At 35.4% G+C, this 17,240-nt stretch overlaps 1 protein-coding gene across 8 annotated transcripts in view; it reads right to left on the bottom strand.

The window, feature by feature from the left end:
- The window catches only part of TMTC2 (transmembrane O-mannosyltransferase targeting cadherins 2), a 452,640-nt gene that overhangs the window by 97,645 nt on the left and 337,755 nt on the right, over positions 1–17,240 (bottom strand). For 7 of the 8 annotated variants that reach the window (XR_013521950.1, XR_013521951.1, XM_035257146.3 and 4 more), the window contains one exon: positions 9,755–9,836. Coding sequence is in view for 6 of the 8 variants with exons in the window: in XM_035257146.3 (XP_035113037.1) it covers positions 9,755–9,836 (82 nt within the window). In the remaining 2 variants the exon portion in view is untranslated. Of the gene's footprint in view, positions 1–1,859; positions 7,326–9,754; positions 9,837–17,240 lie in introns of those variants that run through there. The other variant, XM_078337016.1, reaches the window with a different exon arrangement.

Here is a 17,240-nt window from a genome sequence, read left to right as displayed (position 1 = left end):
CAGATGCTGGAGAGGATGTGGAGAAAAAGGAACACTTTTACACTGTTGGTGGGAGTGTAAATTAGTTCAACCATTGTGGAAGATGGTGTGGCGATTCCTCAAGGCCTTAGAAATAGAAATTTCATTTGACCCAGCAATCCCATTACTGGGTATATATCCAAAAGACTATAAATCGTTCTACTATAAGGACACATGTACACGAATGTTCATTGCAGCACTGTTTACAATAGCAAAGACCTGGAATCAACCCAAATGCCCATTGATGATTGACTGGATTGGAAAAATGTGGCACATATACACCATGGAATATTATGCAGCAATCAGAAATGATGAGTTTGTGTCGTTTGTAGGGACATGGATGAATCTGGAGAACATCATCCTCAGCAAACTGACACAAGAACAGAAAATGAAACACCGCATATTCTCACTCATAGGTGGGTGATGAAAAATGAGAACACATGGACACAGAAAGGGGAGTACTAAACACTGGGGTCTATTGGGGGAAAAGGGGAGGGTCAGTGGGAGGGGGAGGTGGGGAGGGATAGCCTGGGGAGAAAAGCCAAATGTGGGTGAAGGGGAGAAGAAAAGAAAGCACACTGCCATGTGTGTACCTACGCAACTGTCTTGCATGCTCTGCTCATGTACCCCAAAACCTATAATCCAATAAAAAATTAAAAAAAAAAAAAAAAAAAAAAAGAAAACCATGGAGGGTGAGTTCTGGTGCTTTGCCTCCTCTTCTTTTTACTAACTTCTCCATGAACTCCTTTCCTTTTGTGCCTTTCAGGCTCTCAAGCTGCCCTTCCTCCCTGGGGCCTTCAAGAGCACAATGATCAGAGCTCCCTGGGTTTCTTCACCAGCAGTACTCCCTAAGAGCAATCTGGCTCTGGGTGTGTGGCACCATTGGGGACCCATAAGGCTCACGTTTAGTAAGAGCATATATTTCACAGAACAAGGAAAACCATAAATGTATTGTGAGCTGGAGTGTCAGAAGAGGCTTAGATTCTTGCTCTGCCCACTTACTAGTCATAGGGCCTTCAATGTGCCACTTAAAATTGTGGATCCTTAAATGTTGTTATCTGTAAAATATGGGTAATGTTATTTCTGCACAGCACTCAGGAACTGACAAAAAATATGCATAAATGCACCCAATGCTTGATCAGGAACGTAATTGTTAAACACTCAGCTTCAGTAATAACAGCACTAGCATGAATGAGCACATATGTGCCCAGCATGGTGCCAAGGTCTTTCTTTTCTGTAAATTTTCATTAACTCTGGAGTAAGGACACACCATATTATTTGCGTTCATTTACTCATCCTAATATTGTAACGCATTTTGCAATCGTATTCTACAACACAGTTTTATTTCTTTCTTGGTTGTTGGAAGAGCTATAATAAAACTTTGTGGGTCAGAAAGAACATCACCATAGAATGTCATCATACCACATCTTAGCATGGTCTTAGCATTCTATATGTTGACATAAGAGATGATAACACTGCAGTATAGCACAACTGGCCCTGTAAAGAATTTAACTACTATTAACTGGCACTGATACCTTGGGTAATATACCCCAATGTTACTGCTGGATGAGATCACTTTCCTCATCGGTAAAATTAACATAGTCACATACTCTCCCCATCTGGTTTTTGTGGGAATTAAATGAGATGCTATATGTGAATTTCTCAGGACACAAAAGTACTCAATAAACATACCATTATAGTATATTATGAATTCATCAAATATATATAATATATGCATCAAATATATTGTAATATTTGAAGATTTCATAATGAAAATATTACATTTAATAGAGACTCCATGCAAGCGGTCTTTCTCTACTTTTTATTCCCTTCTTGTTTAATTTTTATGTCTTAAAGTTTACATGTTGAGTTCTATTAAATAATTTTTGATAATTGGTTGGTTACTGTAATAATTCTCCTGCTATCTACTTGAACATTAGACTAAGATGCTGGTTCTTGGCCAGGTGTGGTGGCTTATGCCTGTAATCCTACCACTTTGGGAGGCCAAGGCAGGTGGATCACCTGATGTCAGAATTTCTAGCCTAGCCAACATGGTAAAACCCTATCTCTACTAAAAATACAAAAATTAGCTGGGCATGGTGGCGAGCCCCTATACCAGCTACTTGTGAGACTGAGGCTGGAGAATCGCTTGAACCCAGGGGGCAGAGATTGCAGTGAGCTGAGACTGCATTACTGTACTCCAGCCTGGGCGACAGGAGTGAAACTCCATCTCAAAAAAACAACAAAAAAAGATGCTTGTTCTTTCATATTTTATTGAAGTATACATCCTTCATAAAAGTAATGTGCTTGTTATAGAAAATTTAAAATAGGAAAGATTAGGCCTTCCAAACAAAGGAAAACAATAGGTTTCATGTCTAAAAAGCTAATACATCCATTCTAAACATTCTGATGTTTTAAAAAGTTTCTTTCGCTTTCTAATGACTTAGTTATTTTGCAGAATTTAATCTTACGCCATGTATAATTTTTATTCTTTTTTCACCTAACATAATAACATAGGCAGTTGTCTCATTATTAGGTATCCTTCATAACCTTAATTTAGGATTTAAAAGATTTCATCAAATGGGAATAATCCCACTTCATTTAACGATCTCCCTTTTTTAGATACTTAGATCAGATATTTCAGATATTCAGATATTTCAGATATATGCTTTCCCATTTTTACCTCTAACAAGTAGCAAAGTCAAAGCTCAATTACTATTTTTGCTGATAATCTTAAACATTAAAAATACCTGCATTTCCTTAAAATATATTCTCAGGAGAGAATTATTGAGAATAAGTGTTAGGGCAGCTTGAGGGAATTCATTATTATTTAAATTTGAATTCCTTTGATTTACAATGAAATTGAATGTTTACCTAACTTTCAAACCAGTTGTCAGGAGGCAGAGGTTCCAGTGGGCCAAGATCGCGCCACTGCACTCCAGCCTGGGCGAGAGAGCAATACTCCGTCTCAAAAAAATAAATAAATAAACCAGTTGTAGTTCCTCTTTAAGGAGTCATTTGTTCGTGTCACTTGGTCTTTATACTCTATTTTCATTGTAGTTGTATAGTTTCTAATGTCTTGAGTACATGGATCTTTTAGTTTTTGCCTTTAGAGAAATTATTCTTTAAGAGTTTATTGTTTCTTAATCATATGACTTTTCAGAAACAAATTAATGTTTCTCCTTAATTCTTTGCTTTTAAGCAAAAACCATTTCCTATTTCTTCCCATTTTAGTTGCGGGGAAGTTTTAATTATAAAAGGCTTTGGAAAATATCTTATGTAAAATACACAAAGGTATGAAGATTAAATTGTATTAATTTAATAGACACATTTTAATAATAGAAAATTTAGAAATAAAAAATCACAGATGAGGAATGAAATAGTTTGGAACAATCTTTAGAAAAACCTTAATCTAATTATATATCTGTGAACTGCTGATGCTCTTATTGGAGCATTAAAGGGACACTAAACATTTATTTTTTAAAAAAGATGGTTTGGTCTTAAGTATTAAACATAATTGTAATCTCAACATAATTTTGCAAAGACTCCAAGTGTATTTTCATTTTTAATTAAGGCAATATTGTTATTTGGTTCATTATTTTAAAACGTCCTCTTGCTGTTTTTGAAGTGACTAAAAATGAAAGGATAAAACATAGTCTCAATCCATTACCATCTTCTACATCAACTTAGTTATGAATAATAAAAAATAATACAGGCCACTCACCAGTTCAATTCATTATGTATTTCAAGCCTCTACTTTCAGTGCTCATTGATGAAAGACCAAACCTATTATTTTAACACTGTCCTCCGAGCCTGCTTTTAAAAGTGAAACAAATAGTATATGAACTATCTGCTATGGTTTGGATATGGTTTCCTCTTGCTACCAAAGCTCATGTTGAAATTTGATCCTCAATATGGTGACAGTGGTAGGTGGGGCCTACAGGAAGGTGTCTGGGTCATAAGGGTGGATTCCTCACGAATGGTTTGGTGCCCTAACAGTGGTAGTGAGTTCTCTGGTAAGACTGGATAAGTTCTCATGACTATGGATTAGTTCCCACGAGTGTGAATTCTTACAAAGTCAGGATGCTCTGTCGGCTTTCTCTCTTCTCATCTTTCTTCTTCCCCTTTGACCTTCTTCCACCAAGTTATGAGGGAGCATAAAAGCCCTCACCAGAAGCAAAGGCAAAGCCCTTGAATTTTATAGCCTGCAGACATAAATAAACCTTTTTTCTTTATAAATTACCCAGTCTCAGGTATTCTTTTATAGTAACACAAAATGGACTAGGACACCATCCTAGAGAAAAACAGAGTCTAATAATAATAGTAGAAAGTTCTGGATTTAAAAGTTGAAAGATCTGGGCTTTTAAAGTTCTTCCTCCACTAAACACATTAAAAATTTCTGAAATAGAAAGTCACTTAAAAATTCTGATATCAAATTCAGTCAAATTTAATTAGGATCCATTCCTACCTTACACAGGGGTTGGATGATGGAGCAAAAAAGATTCAGGGACAAGAAAACATAAGATAGATGGCCAAGTGTTTAATAAATATATAATGGTAGCATTCTAAAAGTGACAAGAGAGCCAAATAATAATAATCCAGACAATTATAAGTTTAAAAAATCTATACTTTTCTATGAGCTCACAAGTAAAAATGATAGAATAACTGACTCTTTTTAAAACTAATTAAACTATTATTTTTACAGTTTTTGCCTCCTTCCCAGTTTGTAAGATCCACTACAGCCTGTCTTATTCTCTACTGTGTCCCTATATCTGGTATAATGCTGAATATATACTGAGCTGGAGGCTAAAAGTAAGAGGTTCAAGACTCATCACTACATAGCTGATCCCTTGAAAGTGAACTATGTCACTCTATTAATAGCAAACATAACAGGGCCATAGGTTTTTAGAAACTCACTGTTAAGAGGAAAACAGGGAAGGAAAAACTGTCCAAGGTGTACATAAAAGAGTACTTTTTTCAATAGCACTAAATCTGCTCCCTTTCAACTTTTCACATATCAGTCCACAATATTTCATCAATTCCCCATCTCCCAGAATTTGTATACAATAGGTACCTTATAACAAATATTCATTGACTTAAATTGTTTCAATGGAGACCAAATTTACTACTGTGCACCTATAGAAAACATTTATAATGCATTCTGTCTGAAAAAGTTCTTTTCTAGTAATTTTGAAAGAGAGACTTCGTGTCTTCACCCTCATTCTTTTGGAGGGCACAGGGGAAACTACAGAGAATTCCCTGAATTATAGGCCCACATGAGACACCAAGGCATCAAACCCTCACCTTTGAGATTTATAAACTGAATTAAATAAAGACTTTACATTATTTGCTTCACGTGAACACGGGAATATTTGACAACATACAAATACACAATATTACATTATTACTAATGCCACAGTTTGAAACCAACTGCATTCCTTACAATTTTGATAAAAGAGCTGTGAGAAATTGAGTATATGTTACAGACAAGAAATCACAGTAAATGGAAATGGAAAACATTTTAGAGTCTGTCAATCTTTCACTTTACAGATGATAAATCTGAATTCCAGAGACTATAGGTACCGCACAGCATGACATTTAACCAACTGATTGAACCAACTGTATAAACCTGCCTAACTTTCTTTCTTGTAAGCCAATCTGAAAAAAAAGGCAATCTGCAATGCAATCCCTTCCCTCAAACAACTAGTGGAAACAAAAATACAAGTAACGATAGTATTTAAAAATATTGTCTTCTAATCACCACTGCAGCAAACGCAAATTCTGAAAATTCCTTCTGTCTAATCCCAACAGGATGGTATCTTCTACATACTTGTATCATTAAAAAGCAAATCAGAAGCACAAAATCACACAAGAGAGTGGATTTCCCATACAACAAAACTCAGTAACGCTGGCATTTTCTTTGGCATTTGCAAAAGCATTTTAAAAAGACTCAAAACACATATATTTCATTTAAACATTTATTTTTAAGCCAAGGAAGTGTTATTATTCATTTAATCTGTTGGCATAACAATCTAAGAATATATATAACCAGCAAGTTGGCAAGGAACTGATACAAGAATCATAGTATGTATTTTCTTAAACAAGAAATAAAAATTCAAATAGATCATCCTTTTGGGCAATTTTGTAATACAGATCCAATTCTAGAATGGAGGATTTTCCTAACTGATCTCAATAAACGTTGCGTATTACTGTGTAAACAGCAATATAGTAGATACTGATGATACAAGAATGGAAAACACACCATCCCTACTCTTAATTATGTTTGAATCTTCTAAAGGAAGTAAACATATAATTTCAGTATAAATATTTACATTCCCACAACTCCTTCCAAGTCCAAGACACCATCATCTCTTGATGAAAATATCACAAAAACTATCTACAGTTTCCCTCGTTCTATTCTGACCTTTCTCTAGTCCTGTCTTCTCCACATGGTCCCTTCCAATACACTTAGAATAAAATGCAAAACTCCTTAGCTCAGTCTCCAAGTCCCTATGGGCTCTACCTCTCATTCCCCTGTGGCCTCCTTTCCTCCCATTTTCCCACCTAGTTCAATGTTCTAGTCACATTAGCTTTTTTTCCTCTCCGCTGTGAACACAGGCTTGATATTGTCTTGGTCCTTTGTACTTTCTATTTCTTCTATATGAACCTGGCTCTTTAATAGGTGGATTAACATAGAAATTTCAAATATCATATTATCAAAGATGCTTTATCTGACTACCTTGTCTCAAGGAGTATCCAACTTCCTAACTCATCATCTTCTAAAGATGACATCATCCTATTTATTTCCTATAGAGCATGACTTACTTTCTGAAAGCAGAATGATGCGGTTGGGCCTAGAAGACACACTGCATAAATTTTAAAATTACTAAAAAACATTCTCTATGAACTTTAAGCTAAGTCATGACATATAAATTTGAGTTCTAAAACTGTGTACAGTAGGACCTACTGATCAAAAATATTTACCTACCTCTCTATTTGCCAGTATTTTGAAAAAAAACAAAAACAAAACCCAAAAATAAAAACACAAAAGAACCCAAACAAAACAATATATTTTATGGAAGAAAAAGCATGACAGTAATCAGGGAATCCAAAACTTAGCTGTAATTAACTTGAGCAAGTCAATTCCATTTCTCTAGACTTCAATCTACTCATTTGTTATATGACATAATTTTAAAAGAATGGGAAGAAATGCCAGATATAGGTGATGGGGAGGAAGGCAGCAAATCACACTGCCATGTGTGTACCTATGCAACAATCTTGCATGTTCTTCACATGTACCCCAAAACCTAAAATGCAATAAAAAAGTAAAAATCAATAATAAATAAATAAAAATAAAAGAACGTTACATTTCCAGTTCTAAAATTCAATCCTTTGAAATAGATCCCTCTAAATGAAAATTTGCATGGTTTATAATCTGAGCACAGTGAGCAAAGAATATCATGTACTCAATTATGAGCTTCCCCTATTTTTGTAGATGAATTTGCCCTAACTACTATTCCTTTTTGCTCTAACTACTACCTCATTTGGAGTTCTATTACCAACTCCAAAGTAGGAAAAAAATATTGAAGTTTATAAAATTTCATAAAATACATAACATTATATTTCATAACTTTATATTGAATTATATAATCATTCCTCCTTTAGAAAATAAAATACCTTTCATAATGTATGTATGTCAAAAAAAAACTTAAATCAAGAGTACTAAGAAGAATCAGTTTTTACAGACACATTTAAAGACATCTGTTATCATTGCTTTCCAAATACTATATAAAATTAAAGTTTGCAGGCCAGGCGCAGTAGCTTATGCCTGTAATTCCAGCATTTTGGGAGGCTGAGGCACAGGCGGATCACATGAAGTCAGGAGTTTGAGACTAGCATGGACAACATGGTGAAACCCTGTCTCTACTACTAATAAAAAAAAATTTAAAAATTAGCTGGGCATGGTGGTGGGCACCTGTAGTCTCAGCTACTCGGGAGGCTGAGGCAGGAGAATTATTTGAACCTGGGAAGTGGAGGTTGCAGTGAGCAGAGATCTTACCATTGCACTCTGGCTTGGGCAACAAGAGTAAAACTTCATCTCAAAAAAAAAAAGTTTGTAGAACTTTCTGTTCAACTAAATCCAAAAATTTCTTAAGGAAGAAATACCTACTAGTATCGCCACTGGAAAATAATATTTTAGGAGCATTATGTAATGTAAAAATCATAATAACTTTTTTTATAAGATAGAAGATGGACATAGCCAGATTAATAAGGGAGCCAACTTTTAAAATTAATAAAATAATGAAATTGCAATCCAAATGGAGCAATGACAATGTTTAATGAAATTGATTGTGAAAAACCTATAAATAATATTTTCCATAATATTATACTTAAGCTTAGAAGATGCAGTAAGTAGAATTAGTATGAGGCAAATGAAATGCAGGCAGCAGATAGGGGAAAAAAATCTCCTATTTTATAACACGCAATGATGGGCAGCCCTTTAGTACTCAGGGAAAATCACCATGAAACTACTTCCATGGGCAGCTGAGGTACCCAAAAATACTAGGCATGAGAGAATCCTGAAGCACTTCAATAGGAAAACCTATAAAAATAAAAATAAAATCTGTCGCAAACTTAAATTAGTTGACTACTATTTTAACATGCCATTACAACGGCATTGTGAGACAAAATCAGGAGTTGTACCATCCTGCATTAATGCTGGGGAGATAATGTGCTGCATTCCTAGGTTTGTAAACATAGACACACAATAACATAAATTAAAACATGGATTTGTGGTTGTTTGAATGCCTCCATCATTTTATTATTTCTATTCTTCTACACTTGCAGTCTGTCACCAATTCATTTTTACAGCTGGAAACTGGGAAAAGGAATTAAATATTCTACTAGTATACTAGCTTTAGTTCCTTATATTTAATTTCTGTCCACTTTTAAGTTTACTACTTGACAGTCACTAATACATCAAAGCCAACAGTGATCAAAAAGCCACTTTTCCCCCACAAGGGATCAGCAAAAGTTAATGCTTTCTGGCTCCCTAAAAGAAATTCCAACTGCGAATCTGGTAGAAATAAGCACATCTTACACAATATCAAACCAGCTATATACTTCGCCTCACTAAACACATGACTCACTACTAATGACAGAGCAGAGTGTGACAGAGTTGTTATGTAACCTCATTCTAGACTGATTAAGGCCAAGGCTAAATGAAATGAGACAGCCATTTTTTGTACCCTTTCCAGCTTATCCTTGGCCTCAATATTTGGCATTTATAGGCTGGTGTACATCCATATCTTCCAGAAAGCAAGATTTTTGAAGCCAAAATGTAAACTTCTAAAACTTCAAAATGACATGCTCGAAGAGCAATACATTATGATTTAGAATGAAAAAGAAGCAAATGTTTTATTATAAACTATGCATAAGGCAAGGAGCTAGATGCTTTCCTGATGAGATCTCATTTAAACTCCACACTGAACTTGAAAAAAACAACTGTCCAGTGCCATCCCTGTTAAAGTCCTAATAAAATTACTAAAGGAAAGTTAACACACAGCCCTTGTAATAAGACTGTTTTGAATGAGAAGGTAGGAATATAACATGAGGCTAAATCTGCAATAACAGAGTCCATCTCCTGTTGAAATGTTCTTTACCAGCAAAACCTAGATCTTGTATCAACATTAATATCCTAAATGTGGAAGACATGGAAAAAATATCAACCACTCACCATAATGCATGTAACAGTTTCCTTTGGTGGGATCCAGCTCAATAGCCTTCAAGAAGAGCTTTTCAGCCTCGGTCTTACGACCCTTGAAAAACAGAGAAAATGGATGATTCAGTAACAGGTCATGAGGGATTCTTCACTGCCCAGGCCTAACTGAAGTAGCCAAATGTCTACTTGGTAATCATGATAGGAAAGGAAAAAAAAAAGCATTTTGTTCTTATCTAAATGAGGATGATCAAGAAAAAAGTGTTGAGAGACAGCACTGAGGTCTGAACCCTGGAAGGCATGAGGAATATATAACAGAAGATAAGGGCCCACCAAAAAGACCAGGCCAGGAAAGCAAGACACAAAGTGAAAAAAAAAACTTTCACAGAAACCAGAAAGACAAGACAGTTTTAAAGAAATATTTCCATTTTATTTTCTCCCTTTGATTTGTTTCCTCTTTATTCCTTCTTCTTCCTTGTAAAGAACTGTGGCCATTTTAAATGGCCTTACTCACTTTATGAAGAAAAGAGTCACAATTTGGTGACTCTCAAACAGCTACTATTTATCCTTATTGTTACTATTCAGGACTAAAATTCTGGTAATCCAGGATTTACTAGGTTAAAATTAGGTCACCTTTGTTGTTGTAGTTTTAAGTAAATATTACCATCATATGCACAAGGAAAATAAGCAAAAAATAGGGGAGAACATTTACATAAAATAAATTGATTTTTCATGAAGAACACCATAGTCTAAACAGATTCTAAAAGTATACATTCTTCACTTAGTTGTGGCCTCTGAACCACAGTTACTTCCTCTGTAACCCAAAGGGGTAGCACAAGATAGGAGAAGACCCCTAAGAAGCACTTTCCTGGAGCAGTTCTATCTTGTTTGGCATGGTTGGGTTGAAGATGTACAGTGACTGTGAAGGATGCCAAGGCAGTGGGTGGTGCCCAAAGCCACAGACCATGGTAAAGACAAATAATTTATATTCTCTTTACCTACATAAACTTCAAACAATGTTTTCTTCTTACTTTTTTTTTTTTTTTTTTTTTGAGATGGACTTTCACTCTTGTTACCTAGGCTGGAATGCAATGGCGCAATCTCAGCTCACTGCAACCTCTACCTACTGGGTCCAAGCAATTCTCCTGCCTGAGCCTCCTGAGTAGCTGGGATGACAGACATGAACCACCATGCCCAGCTAATTTTTTGTATTTTTAGTAGAGACTGGGTTTCTCCATGTTGGTCAGGCTGGTCTCCAACTCCTGACCTCAGGTAATCTGCCCTCCTCAGCCTCCGAAAGTGCTGGGATTACAGGCATGAGCCACCACGTCCAGCCCACTTTGCATATACTTTTAAAACTATTGTTATGAAGATTAATTTTCTGAAGTTAGAGGTATATAATTAATCTAATATGCTACATTAGGGGTGTCCAATCTTTTGGCTTCCCTGGACCACACTGGAAGAAGAAGAATTGAATTGGGCTACACATAAAATACACTAACACTAATGATAGCTGATCAGTTTTTTTTTTTTAAAGGTTCATGCATAAATTTCAGAATGTTTTAAGAAAGTTTATGAATTTATGTTGGGCTGCATTCAAAGCCGTCCTGGGCCACATGCTGCCTACAGGCTGTGGTTTGGACAACTTGTATTACATGCTATGCAGGTTTGACTCTTTTCTCCATACTCCCTCTCCTTTTGTTCATTCCTTCATTAAAAAAAACTCACAGTTGCTACCTCCTTCGTTAACTCATTATTCTAGTAGTTAGGACATAGCCTGCTGTTGTCTCTATTAATGATCAGACAACTGGCTTCCTCATTTCTTCTATCATTTTAGTAATGCTACTCTATTCGGTAACTCCTTTTTAAATCAGAAGTCTTGTCAAATACCAATAATTAAAATTTTTTAATTCTCTGCAATGTTTCCCGTAACATTTTAACTTTAAAGGAAAGCACAGACAGAATGTTTCCTATACATACACTTTCATAAAGTAAAAAATAAAAAGAATTAGGGAACCAATTAGGGTTCCCTAAATGATTTAATAACTGTAGCAAATCAGGCAGCCTAATGTATGAATTAGAAGTACAAATTCTAGGGAAGCAGAACAGCTCCCATACTTGTTTAGCTACATGACCCTTGGAAAATTATTTCATCTCATAGCTACAATTTCTTTGATACAAAAAAAAAAAAGAGGACTGGCAGGGCATGAGATTTTTAGGGCAATGCAACTATTCCATCTGATATTATAATGGTGGATACATGGCATTAAGCACTTGTCCAAATTCACAAAATACACAACACAAAGAGTGCACTCTAATATAAACTATAGACTTTAATTCACTCATCAACTGTAACAAATCTTCAACACAAAAGTAAGTTAATCTTAATAGGGGAAACTATATATCTGGGGTTGTAGGAAGGTGAGGAGGTTTATGGGAACACTCTGTACTTTCTGCTTAATTTTTAATGAACCTAAAACTACTCTAAAATAGTCTTAATTTTTAAAAAGGTTAACAATAAAACCTATCTCCTAGGATTACAGAATTATCTGATATGATACATATAAATTAACTTTCATACTACCTACATATATGTTTGTAATAAATGTTCACTGTTATTTTATATGTACACTATACACATATATATTGAATAGTATGCAAAAAATGAAGAGTTATAAATGACAAATAATGTATTTTATTTTATATACAGCCCCCAAACACAGTGTGATCTGGCAAGATCATCACTGGAAAGCAATATGCAAAGAACTTGCAAAAAATAATACTTTAGGAAAAAATGTAAAGTGAAAGCTATCATCAGTAAAGCAGTATCTATACAAATGTCATACACAAAGATTAAAAAAGGAAATTTTCACTTAAGTTTTCAAGAACAAAAAAGAAGAAACTGGCTCTTTTGTCAAAGTCACAGTAAACAGGGCAGTAAAATCTCTCTGTATAGTCCACTGGCAAAACAATATTATAAAATTTTTAAAACATGTAGTAAAACTCAATGGACAGTAGTCTCTGGCTGCTCAGTGGACCAAATTTTTAAATGCAATGAGTCTCATGCTTTCCTAGATGCAAAATAAACCCACTGAAGGCCAGAATGCTCTAAAGGGGGAGATACTGTACCATCACACAAAAATCCATCTTTCTGCTTTGACCACTATTATTTAGCCAAGTGCCAAATGATAAAAATGAAAAGAAAATTCTTAGGAGAGTACAGTAAGCCCTCACTTAATGTGGTCAGTAGGTTCTCAGAAACAGCAACTTCAAGTGAAATGACGTATAATGAAACCATTTTCCCCCCTCATCAGCATTATAACAAAACATCATCAAAACAATGTTATTTCAAGGACCTGCTATACATTCTTTTGCTTTATTAAAGTTTCCACTATGTTAAGTGAAGACTTACTGTATATAAAATTAAAAGTCAACCAAATTCATAAGCCAACCAAGGATAAAGGTTGCTGGTTTATAGGAGGAAAGCATGAGGAACAAGAGGTAATATTATACTTAATCACATTTACTATTTCAACTGTTATTGTTCTAGAGGTTTGGTAGTTGAAGTGAAGAAAAAGTCATTTCTCAGCAGATTTTTCCTGGTGTCTTTTAGATTATGTCAGCATTCTGCACAAACAAGCGTTATTACTCATGCTGTGTACTGGTTGACATGTTTGGACACATGAACTGGTTCAGAAATCAAGAAAAAGAGACAGTATTGAGTATTATAAACAAATAATATTTACTAAACTCTTGGGGAAAAAAACCACCATCCCAATTAGAAGACTGTCTGGTCATGTCCACTCTGATTGGCATCAATAAAACATAAATGTAAGAGAAATATTCAGTGAAGTTTGTTTAGCCTTAATCTATATCATGGGATCAGTATTAAGCTAATTCATTTTGTTTTCTTTGTTAAACTAGATGCCACTACCACTGTTCAGCTCAGGTGCCCAGCTGAGTGGGTGTGTAAGGCAAGCAGCATCTCTCTCAATGACTGACAGATCAATGGTTTATCTAACTACAAAACACACAAATCAATATAAAAATACATATTTTCACACACACATGCACACACACACACACACCCTTCAATTATTTCTAGAACTTCCTTAAAGCAAGCAGGAATATTAAATATAAGAAAGAATTAGATTATGGCTTTAGCTTAAATTGTTTTATTTTTAAAAAGTAAACTATACTTACACTTTTGCCCCTTATCTTTACTGAAATTATGTATTACATCAACTACCCACCTCTGTAGTATGTCTTGAGAACCACAACTCAGAAATACTTTACTAAATGACACCTGAAGACACCAAGCCCTTACATTGTTGCATTGAATTATGACTTTGAGTGTTTATGTAAATATGCATATATATATTTATATATCTTTAAATATATAAATTTTGATATTTCAATGTATAAGAAATGCATGTATTTTGGTCTTCATTCCCAGTCCCTGGTACAGAACTTCTAAAATCCTTGCAATTTTTTTGAGCTATAGGGGTGCTAGGAGAATTTTTTGCTCTAATATTTGGTCTTTTACCCCAGTTTCCTGACACATAGCTTCTAATCCTTTGAAATTTCCTAGCAGATAAGAGTGTCTTTTGTTTTCATGAGGCAAATCTTTTTTTTTTTTTTTAGGAAGGAAGGGGTGATTTATTCGGCCGGGAGCAAGGTAGCATAGTTGCCTAACAGCCAAGCTTGTCTCACAAAGGAAACCTCTGCCTTTATATAGGCTTACAACTCTAGATTTTCTTTATATAACTCCATGTGAAAGGGTCTTGGGTTTACAGTTTAGAAAGTACATGTGAGGGGGTCCTGATCGATGAAGTAAGCCTGGGGGTTTGAGCAAGACTGAATGGGAACAATACCGGGAACAATTTAATCACCTTAGCTCTTAAGGATAGGGGGTGGTTTAACTTTCAGGCCACTGAGCTCATACCAGCTATGTGTCAGCTTTTACTTCATCCTTCTTTGAGACAAGAGACAGGAAAGAGGGGTTTCTTTCCTCATTTTCCTGCTTTGAGAATCTCACTTACTAGTAATAGTGGGGGTTCCATGAGGCAAATCTTGATAGGCTCCTGGATGCCTGCTGGTCACCAGGAAAATCAAGCCATGATTAGAAACTTGGAATTTTCAGCTCCAGCCCTTCCCTTTATTCTCTGGGAAGAGGAGCAGGGATGGAGGTTGAGTTAGTAACTGATTATGCCTACATGAAGAAGCCTCCATAAATATCCCTGAATTACAGGATTTGGAAAGCTTCTGCACTGGTGAATAAGAAGCTGTCTACACTGCAGGAGGGTGGCACACCTGAATTCCACCAGGACAGAAGTCTCTATGCTGAGGGTGTTTCTAAACCTCCCCCTGTGTATCTCTTTATCTGGCTGTTGAATTGTATCCTTTAAAATATCCTTTGTAGTCATTTGGCAATAGTAAGTAATCTGTTTTCCTGGGTTCTGTGAGCCACAGTAGCAAATTGAACTCAGGAAGAGGGTCCTGGGAACCTCCAATTGGTAGTCATGTTGTATAGAAGCTGCGGGTAACCTGGAAACCTACAACTTGGATTGGCACCTAAAGTGGGGCAGCAGTCTTGTGAGACTGAGTCCTTAACTTGTGACGTCTGCACTAACTCTGGTTAGTGTCAGAATTTAATACGAGGCCATCCTGTTGGTGTCTTCTGGACAATGGCTTGGTTTGTGGGGAATTCCCCCACTGACACTTGTGTCAGAAGTGTTCTAGGTTGAGACTATAATAGGAGAAAATAGTTTTTTTCTACTATACATAAATATAATATATAATACATTTATATGTAAATATATATAATACATTTATGTATAAATATATGTATATATACTTTGTTCCCCAAATGCAAATAGTGCATTAATCTTATTCTATAAATTAACATAAATCTTTACCTTTTCTTCTATAGCCATCCAACTACTCTATAAATAACCAGTCAACACATAAAAATAGGCTACTATGATTTCTTTTCTTTTTTTTTTTTTTGAGACAGAGTCTCAAAAGTCTCATTCTGTCATCCAGGCTGGAGTGCAGTGGTGCGATCACAGCTCACTGCAATCTCTGCCTGGTGGGTTCAATTTTCATGCCTCAGCGTTCTGAGAAGCTGGAACTACAGCCTGCACCACCAAACCCAGCTAATTTTTGTATTTTCTAGTAGAGATGGGGTTTCACGATGTTGTCCAGGCTAGCCTCGAACTCCTAGCCTCAAGTGATCTGGCTGCCTTGGCCTCCCAAAGTGGTGAGATTATAGGTGTGAGCCACCACGCATGGCCCTATTTTCTTTATATAACTTAGTAGCTTATAGCTACTACTTACTTATTTATGTTCACATGTTATTAGTAAATTATAGAGCTGTGAACAAAGTAGTAACTCCTCTATTTCATATCTGAAAACTGTCATACCAACTAAGGTTTCTAAAATGATAAAAAGAGTCCTTTCCGAACTAGCTCACATTCTCTAACAAATATTTATATTTTAACTGGGGATTACCTATACCTTCAGCATCAGTAGGAATACCAACTAGAATAAAATGAAGAACAAACCAGAGAATTTCATTTCAGTGGCCCTACTCCTTATTTAGAGGCTGCTTCAAGTTTGGGGAAGGAACAGTCTCTTACTGTACTATGTTCTAGCAGCCACTTCCGTATGTCTGATGTTTACTCTTTGGGAATTCCTGACATTTATGAGTGTCTGTTATTTTTCACAACAAATGCAAATCACACTTTCATTTCATATTCAAATGTATCTCTATACTAACAACAAATATGAAAAGGAAGCAGTTGATAAAACAGGTCCAAAAGCTTATGTGTAGTTTGAAAAACATGTTGTTTAACCATGCATTATAGTTAAACGAGTGTAAAATGTAATTTGTGATAACTGTCATTTACAAATAAGATGAGCATTACTTGACAGTTTCAAATTAAAAAATTTTTTTTATTGATACAACTATTTGTACACATTTACATGTTACATGTGATATTCTGTGTAATTATTAATTTAGAGTATGTTGAGGTGGGGTGTCCATCACCTTGAGTATTATTATTTATCATTTCTATGTGCTGAAAACATTTCCAATCCTCTTTTCCAGCTATTCTGAACTATACAATACATTGTGTTAACTACAGGCACCATATTCTGCTATTGAACATTACAACTTTTTCCTTCTCTCTAACTGTATGCTTGTTCCCATCAACATCCCCTTCTTCATCTCCCCCTCTCACTACCACACATGCACCCTTCGCAAACTCTGGTATCTGAGTCTTTTTAAGCATCCCAGTATTTTTATATAATACGCTTTCAGGATAAAAAAGTGTTTCTTCCTCTAAAGAAAAAAAAATCATTAAAAAAACCCCTAAAAGTTCAAGTTATTCTTACAAACCAAGATGATTCATATACAACCATTAAATTATAATAGCCTCTCCCCAATGTTATATATTATGAGCTGGAGCTAACTGTAATTAGAGGCAAAGTAAAGGGGCAG

Source organism: Callithrix jacchus, chromosome 9, assembly GCF_049354715.1.
Source record: "Callithrix jacchus isolate 240 chromosome 9, calJac240_pri, whole genome shotgun sequence".
NCBI lineage: Eukaryota > Metazoa > Chordata > Mammalia > Primates > Cebidae > Callithrix > Callithrix jacchus.
This window is presented reverse-complemented; position numbering and strand designations above follow the sequence as displayed.